Here is a 7,856-nt window from a genome sequence, read left to right as displayed (position 1 = left end):
CAAGTGTGGCTCTGCTTTGTATACATTGCAATGAACCTGGGAATTTGTTTAGGGATGTTATGATGGCTTATAGCAGGGGTGTCAAACTGCCGGACACGTCATGGCGAAATTGCGCCCACCCTATTGCCGGCAATGGAAACAAAGTCATGATACATTGCGACACGTCACGTGACGTTGCAAGTTTGACACCCCTGGCTTATAGTGATTGGGCTTTGAGAGAGCTTTGGATTGACGTTGGCAATAATCACCATTATTTCCACGAGCACCTTCTGTACCTGGGAATCAGGAAGTTTACAGTCCATGAGAATAGAAAGCACTAGCTCGGGGAGGATTCCAGGAAATCTAATTCTGCTTCACCTCTACAGGTGAGAAGGAAGGAGAGCAATGGAGCTGACATCTCTGTGTTTTTTTCAACAGGTTGCAATCAAACACATTGCCAAGAGCAAGATTACAGAGCGGGCTGAGTTGGTGAGTGTGCAAGGAATACACCGGTTCTAATCCTAGTGGAATTTGAAGTAGGAAAACCTTATAGCTGACCAGAGGCTAGAAAAGAAGAACAAGTGACAATGGGGGCCAAGCTAAAAATGTCCTCCTATCTGCCTGTGCTGCTTTGTGTGTAGCTCCAGGATAAGTAGACTGCATCCTCCCTTTTATCTTGTCACACACTTCATAATTATTATAACACACAATGAGTGGAAGACTTAGAAAAGCAAGCAAATTTTACTGGGTGTATACAAAAGTGTGAAACAAGCACTTCACTGGGCAGAACTTTTCTGAAGTGACCTTGAGCATAAACAGGGAGAAGGAGGATGCACCACATATCCCTAAGCAGCATCGTTGAGTTGACTTTCTCGCTGTGAGAATTTGGGGATGTTGGTGACCTTTTACAGTTCTGGATCCTGCTCTGCCTTTTCCTTTGAAAAGTCTGGAAATTATAGTTCTGTGAGAAGTGAACCAGAGATCTGCAACATAGATTTTGGGCACTTGGATAATTTGCAGCAGATTTGAACAAATGGTCGTCTTCAAGATGATATTGGTTTATAAAACCCACCATTTCTGCTTTGTGGTCCAGTCGTATCCCATGTTTGCTTCATAAGACACTATGACTTTAGCAGTTTAAGACTATTACCTAGAAATAAAACCTGGTTCTAGACAAGGGTCATGGAGTAGAATAAGCTCTGAGCATTTTTTTTAAACATTTTATTTCAACTTACTCCAATAGGGTCCCTTCAAGAGTCTTGCATTAGCAATTCCTAGAATTCTGACTGACCCCAAAAAAAGAGCTAGGAATTCAGTGAATTGCAGCTCCAGTACTTTTAGGGGATATTAACTTAGGAGGGCTGCTGCCTTTAGTATTTCTGATCCTCGCCCCTTGACTTAAAAATCCTTCTCTCTTTCCCATTTCAGCCCAATGGGTCTCTGGCTCCTTTGGAGGTAACGCTGATGAAACTGGTTGGGACGGGATCCGGGCACCGTGGTGTGATTCGCCTCTTGGATTGGTACGAAACTCCTGAAGGCTGCTTCCTGGTCCTGGAGCGACCTGAACATTGCCAAGATCTCTTTGATTATGTCACAGAGCAGGGACCGCTCTCGGAGAAGCTTTGCCGACACTTTTTCCAGCAAGTAGTGGAAGCGGTATGCCACTGCCATGCCGAAGGGGTGGTCCATCGGGACATCAAAGATGAGAACATCCTGGTGGATGTGCGCTCTGGCAACCTCAAGCTCATTGACTTTGGGTCTGGAGCCTTGCTGAGGGATTCGGTCTACACAGATTTTGATGGTGAGTCTCCAGCCGGCATTTCTCCACTCTGCTAGTCCTCAATTGAACAGGATCACAACCTTATTTAACCTGCAAGCCCAATGGCTGCCCTACATGATTTCATACAATGATAATCTTAGTGTATGACTTTAGGGCAGATGTCCAGGATACCCTCACAGTGACTGGCTAGCCTGGACTGCCTGATCCAATTTGTAGGAGAGGAAGTATTCCAGATTACTATCTAAAGCGGGAAAACCCATAAGAACATTAAATCCATGCCTAAACTAAATTCACTGCACATTACTCAGTGATGGTAACAAGCTGTGATGGAATGTTGTCCGCATTCACAGGAGGGAGGGAGGGAGGGAGGGAATGCATTCCAGAGGAGCAGGAAACATCACAGTTTAGTTAGTTTGTGTGGGAGAAAGCAGGTAAAGATGGCTGCTCCCTAATAGTTCCCAGAATGTATGTTTTGTGGTGCAAATAGTCTGCTTTAATTTGGCAGGATTTCTGTCTATAGTGAGGAACAATAAAGGAAACTGCTTAGAGAATCGCAGTATGTCGTTCTTGGTTTTTGGAGCCTGACACAAGCTGTTTCCTTCCCTCATCTTCTTTCAGGTACCCGTGTGTACAGTCCACCAGAGTGGGTAGAATTCCAGCAGTACCATGCTCTCCCAGCAACCATCTGGTCCTTGGGAATACTGCTGTATGACATGGCATGTGGGGATATCCCATTTGAACGAGATGAAGAAATCATGGCTGCCAAAGTGCAGTTCCGCACTCCTGTCTCTCCTGGTGAGTCCTCTCTAGTGCTTCTTGGTTGTGTGTGTGTGTGTGTTGGTGTGTTTATTAAATAACTGCACTGCCCATCTCATCTTTCTAGGTAGCTGGGATGGATCAGTCCTCCATTCTCAGCTTGGGCAGTGGGAAACATATACTTTCAAATTGATTTTACTCAATCTGATCAGAGCTTACTAAGAATTAATAAGGCATCCCAGACTTCCCCATATTTTCTATGCAAAGCTACCTCACTAATATCACTGCCCTACCTTTTGGGCTCCACAATTCGTCATCAGTCTGAGACTGGACTTAGAAGAGGTAGTCTTGGTGCACTGCAGAATACCATTGCATTAGTAGAGGGCCTAATGAGGGTACCACCAGTTGCCTATCCATTTTCTACCTCTTACCAGAGCTTTAGGAACTAGTTACTGTACTCTCTTAGGACTTTCTAATAAGAGAAAGTAATCAAAGTTTCTCAAGAAGTAATTCACGAGGCCAGAGCACTGAATAACTTTCAAACGGAGGGCTCTTTCTAAATGTGATTCTTCTTTTCCAGGCCTCAAAGATCTTGTCCAGTGGTGTTTGTCTCCACAACCTTCCGAACGACCCACATTGGAGCAAGTGCTTTTGCACCCGTGGCTAAAACGTGATCCCCATCTTCATCTGGAAGAAACGCAGGGCTCACCATCGCCCAGGGCTCCAGTCTGCAACAGCAGTGGTTGAAGGACTAAGCCTGTTTCCTGGCTGTGCCTTTCCCCTCTAAGATGGGGTAGTGGTCCAAGTGGTAGCCACCGGACCTCAAGCAACCGGATTCAGTTACTGGTTGAGAAAGTGTAACCTGGTTCTACAGGCTTGTTTTTTGTTTTTAAGAAGCTGAATCATGAGAGGGAACTTGAGCTGGTAGAAGCAAATTCATTGACCCAAGCTTAATCTCCTCTCAGCTATCCAGAAGATGTTTCAGTTCTGGCTTTGACCAGGAGAGGACATCTCATTATGTGTAAATACTTGGGTATTATTATTTACAAGGACTCCTGCACATTTTGGGGGAAGAGAATTCTTGGGTGGATTTCTGCTACCCATCTTTTCCAAACTCTCTTCAAGGCTTCTGGCCAAAGGAGAAGTTGAAAGGGATGGAGGTGGTATCTGGTTTACATGTACGGGTGCGTAACTTTGGCTTATGGATATGTGTGTTCTTTTTTAAAAAAAAATATGTATTTAAAGAAGCCATCATGCAAAGACCTGGCTCTTAGTGTCAAAATCTGACTGGAATTCTATTTAATAAAATGGAACTGAATCCTTGTTGCTGTCACTAAGAAGCTCATCAATCTCGTTTTCTCATTCAATGTGAAGAGCTGTTCCGTCTTAGTGGGTTGGAAGCTAACTCTCTTGCCTGGGCCTGTTGGGGAGGGGGGATGATGGAATCATATATCAGTGAAGGGAGGGGTCTTTTTTTTTAAATGCCCTTTTGGGCTGAAGCTGGGAAATTCTGGGAATTGAAGACCACACATATTAAACTCACTGAGACTGAAAAACAGTGTCCCCAAACATTGGTTTTATCTCTTAGGTCAGGGATAGGCAACCTTGGCTCTTTTATGACTCGTGGACTTCAACTCCCAGAATTCCTGAGCCAGCATGGCTCAGCTTGGAAGCCTCTCCCTTTCCCCTTAGCATGGCTGGCTCAGGAATTCTGGGAGTTGAAGTCCACGAGTCATAAAAGAGCCAAGGTTGCCTACCCCTGTCTTAGGTAATCTCCACTGGGGCAAATTTGTACTCTGGTGACTATTTGGACACATAGTTAGAAGGTTTTCCCAGAATTCCTTGGGTAAATAGGTGACTTATATACATTTGATAACTAAATAACCAACCAACTAACCATGCAGACTTCTTACTATGTAAATGCATTGTCTTTTCCAAGATGTTTTTCAGCTTCCCAGGCTAGCTAAAAAAAGCAGTGGAAGTATCTGATAGCCACCTTATATACCACCTTACCAAGGTCTGATCTAAACTTTTTTAAGATGAGCAAAGGACATTTACTGTGATTTTGTACCCTTAGCCCTCCAAAGAAGTGAATAAAGAAACCAACATTAAAAAAGGATGCTTGCTGTTCCTGTGTTAGGGAACATCTATTGTATTTACATAATATTATTCATTTTTGGATTCCCCATCATAAAATAAGGGCAACTCTTTGACAGTTGTCATGGAAGTGGCTAAGTCACCAATTAACTATAATTTACTGTACTAAAAGCTAATTAGCTGAGTTCACATGAAGTACTAAACCACCAGCATCCGATGAGTTTGCACAACACATTATATCACAAACGACCCATTTATGTTTTAATACAGCGTGCTGCATGAATTCCTCTTTTCAATAACAATACCAGGTCAGGAAGGTGAAAACATTAAAACATGGAACATTAAAAGTTAACAAAAAATATTAGGTAAGAAGGTTTCAATCAGAGGAGGTGGAGGTGGGATCTTAGTTTACTAACCATCTCCAAAGTGGAATGTACCATCAGGGCCCCAAGCCAATCAGCCGAGATAGATTTTCAGGCCCTTTTGCAAGGCCAGGAGGGTGGGAGCGGATCTCCTCTTGAGTGGCATGATATTCCAGAGGGTGGGAACCATGGCAGAAAAGACTCCTCTTCTTGGACCACACCAGGCAAAACTCCTCGGTTGGCAACATGCCCTTTCTGCCAGACTTGAGTGGGATGGGCCAATCCCATTGGGGTGAGACAGTTCCTCATATGCTGTAACCTGGTTCCATGCCATAAAGAACTTTAAAGATAATAACCAATACCTTGAATTGGACCTGGAAACAAACTGACAACCAGTGCAGTTCACTCAACAATGGTATTACGGGACTACCCTGCATGCCCCCTAGAATTGTCCACGTGGCTACATGCTGTGCCAATTGTAGCTTCCAAAGTATTTAATTTGACAGAAACAAATAAGACTGCACTTGGAAAGCCTCTTCCCAAGTTTCATAGGAACTCAGTGTCCCCTGCGGTTCACATGTTATGGCACTTGCCACGATTCACATTTGTCTATTAAATGCCTCTTGCTGATGACAAAGCCTACAGTTGCCACATCAGGGTCAAGTAAAAATCGTCATGGAGAGAGGAAGATAGGCAGGGAGGGAGGGAGGGAGAGAGAGAGAGAGAGAGGGAGAGATTTCAAAAAGCAGATCAATGTTTTCAGTCCATTGTTTTCAGAAGCAACTTGCACTAATAATTTGCCATCATAGTTTGGTGATATATCTTAGAAGGTTCTAGGGACTGAAAATAAAAGAAGGAGAGGGGCTGTCTAGCAAGCTGCATGCCTGGATTGCTCTTGCTGCAGGATCCCAACTAGGTGAAAGTTATCCGTGCTAGTATCTCCTCTGACGTTACAATGGATCTAATGTGTACACAAACGCACCACACACATATTCCATGTACCTGTCTTTATTCACCAGCTTTATATATAGATAGCATTATTTATATTTAGACACTCCTAGAAGAGAGAACTGAATGTAACATTATGCCTTCCTCTCACCCGGATTTGACCTGAGGTTCACGCCCGTCATTAAAAGCAGAACATTCCATTACTGGGAAGAATGCCAGTCTAATTAAACCAACAAGACAAGTTCCTGTAAATTCCACCCTCTGGGGTGCCAGTCTGGGAATGCCAAACAAGATCGAGAAGTGACGCACCCCAGCATCACACTAGCGTTTACTTAGCTTCTGAGTACACAGGAAGTCACCACACCCTGACAAAAGCTGATCTGTCCACCTGTATGCCTTCTGCCTACATCCGTGATGTGCTTTGCTCTTGCCCTTCCCAGTTGCAACATCTGGTAAGAAGAGTAAATCCGAGACATTATATAGAATAATTTCTACTATTGAAGCTGGATGCTGCTTTCTAGGTGATTTAAGATGGCAATGAGCTGAAATGCTAGCTTCTCTTTAGAAGTGCCACCAGGCCTCATGCCTGTTAACATGTTTTACTGGCAAACTACTATTCTTCTAAATGAGAGGCAAATCAGCACTCCATCATTATGGGTAGTCCTCGACTTACAAGTATTCGTTTAGTGACTGTTTGAACTTACAACGGCACTGACAAAGTGACTTATGACTGGTCCTTACTCTTACAATCATCCCATCATCCCTATGGTCATGTGATCAGAATTTGGGTGCTCAGCAAGTGGCATATATTTCTAACACTTGCAGCGTCCCAGGGTCATATGATTGTCATTTGTGACTTTCTCAGCACACCTCCCAACAAGCAAAGTCAATGGGGGAAACCAGATCCACTTAACAACTGTATGATTCATTTAACTGCAATGACTTGCTTAACAACCATTGCAAAAAAAGTCATAGAATTAGGTGCGACTCATTTAACAATTGCCTTGCTTAGCAATGGTCCCAACTGTAGTTGTGGGTTGTGGACTGCCTGTAATCCAAATGCATGTTTGACCTGATGTAAGTATCAGATATTGCATTTAAGGTAATCTAAGTTAATGATCAGATGAATTTCATTCAGAAGTACCACACCTATTCTTACATCAGCTGACCTGTTTTTCTAACACCCTAAGAATCCAATTGGCCCTTTGCTTGCTCTGAATCATGTCAGAACATCCTTTATAATAGTGGACATTTTGGACACAATATGCAAAGACCTAGCTCTCTGGAAAAGGCTCTAACCTGAGCCTGGAAAAGGCTCTAACCTGAGATGATGACCAGTAGCAAAATGGATGGACTCAGTTACAGTGATAATAAGAACACCATTGGAAGACCTGAAACACCAGGTTAGAGCAAATTATCATAAATAAAATTATGCGGTCACTAAAAATTGATACCACTGTGATGCTACATAACCAATAGTGGAAATTGGACTCACAAGAATGTGGTGCTCTTGGGGCTTTTTTATTAACAAGAACTATAACATTGCCTGACACCAGAGGCATCCATTGAATTGTTTCACATGAGTATTTTTTTGCATGTGTAACACCAAAGGGACAGAGTTTTGATTGTGTGTTTGCTCTGTCTTGCCCCACCGTGTCTAGAGGTGTCCTGGAAGTATCATATGCAGTGATACTCCCTGGACCCACATTGGAGTGTCATGCCTTTATGTTCTACTCTTTATGTATGTGTATCATGGTGTTGCACACATACATTAAATAGGCAATGTTGTTTCTTTCTCACAACGGTAAAAGTCTCCAATCTTGCAGATGACTCTGTTTTCTTAGCAACTTGGGAGACAACTTGTATTCTCAAATGACAGCATTCCAGTTGTGGAGATTTCTGTGACTCAGACTGAAAGACTATTTTCTTTCGAA

General features: G+C 43.2%; 1 protein-coding gene across 1 annotated transcript; it reads left to right on the top strand.

Annotated features, from left to right (window-relative positions):
• Window positions 1–384: 384 nt before the first annotated feature.
• PIM2 (Pim-2 proto-oncogene, serine/threonine kinase) lies at window positions 385–3,838 on the top strand. The gene is made up of 4 exons (XM_015814961.1): window positions 385–468; window positions 1,408–1,780; window positions 2,378–2,554; window positions 3,096–3,838. Exons 1-4 carry the CDS (start codon window positions 385–387, stop codon window positions 3,260–3,262), a joined length of 801 nt encoding a protein of 266 aa, XP_015670447.1. The 3' UTR covers window positions 3,263–3,838.
• Window positions 3,839–7,856: the final 4,018 nt, after the last annotated feature.

The sequence above is a fragment of the Protobothrops mucrosquamatus genome, unplaced genomic scaffold (genome assembly GCF_001527695.2).
Source record: "Protobothrops mucrosquamatus isolate PMUCROS unplaced genomic scaffold, P.Mucros_1.0 scaffold300, whole genome shotgun sequence".
NCBI lineage: Eukaryota > Metazoa > Chordata > Lepidosauria > Squamata > Viperidae > Protobothrops > Protobothrops mucrosquamatus.
The sequence above is the reverse complement of the archived record's forward strand: the minus strand, read 5'-3'. Positions and strand labels throughout refer to the sequence as shown.

What these genes read in the sequence shown, in the direction of transcription:
- PIM2 (XM_015814961.1), top strand. Translation starts at nt 385, where the DNA reads ATGGAGCTGACATCTCTGTGTTTTTTTCAACAGGTTGCAATCAAACAC. An exon ending in TTACAGAGCGGGCTGAGTTG is followed by an intron (nt 469 to 1,407) that starts GTGAGTGTGCAA and finishes TTCCCATTTCAG; the next exon opens with CCCAATGGGTCTCTGGCTCC. An exon ending in GGTCTACACAGATTTTGATG is followed by an intron (nt 1,781 to 2,377) that starts GTGAGTCTCCAG and finishes ATCTTCTTTCAG; the next exon opens with GTACCCGTGTGTACAGTCCA.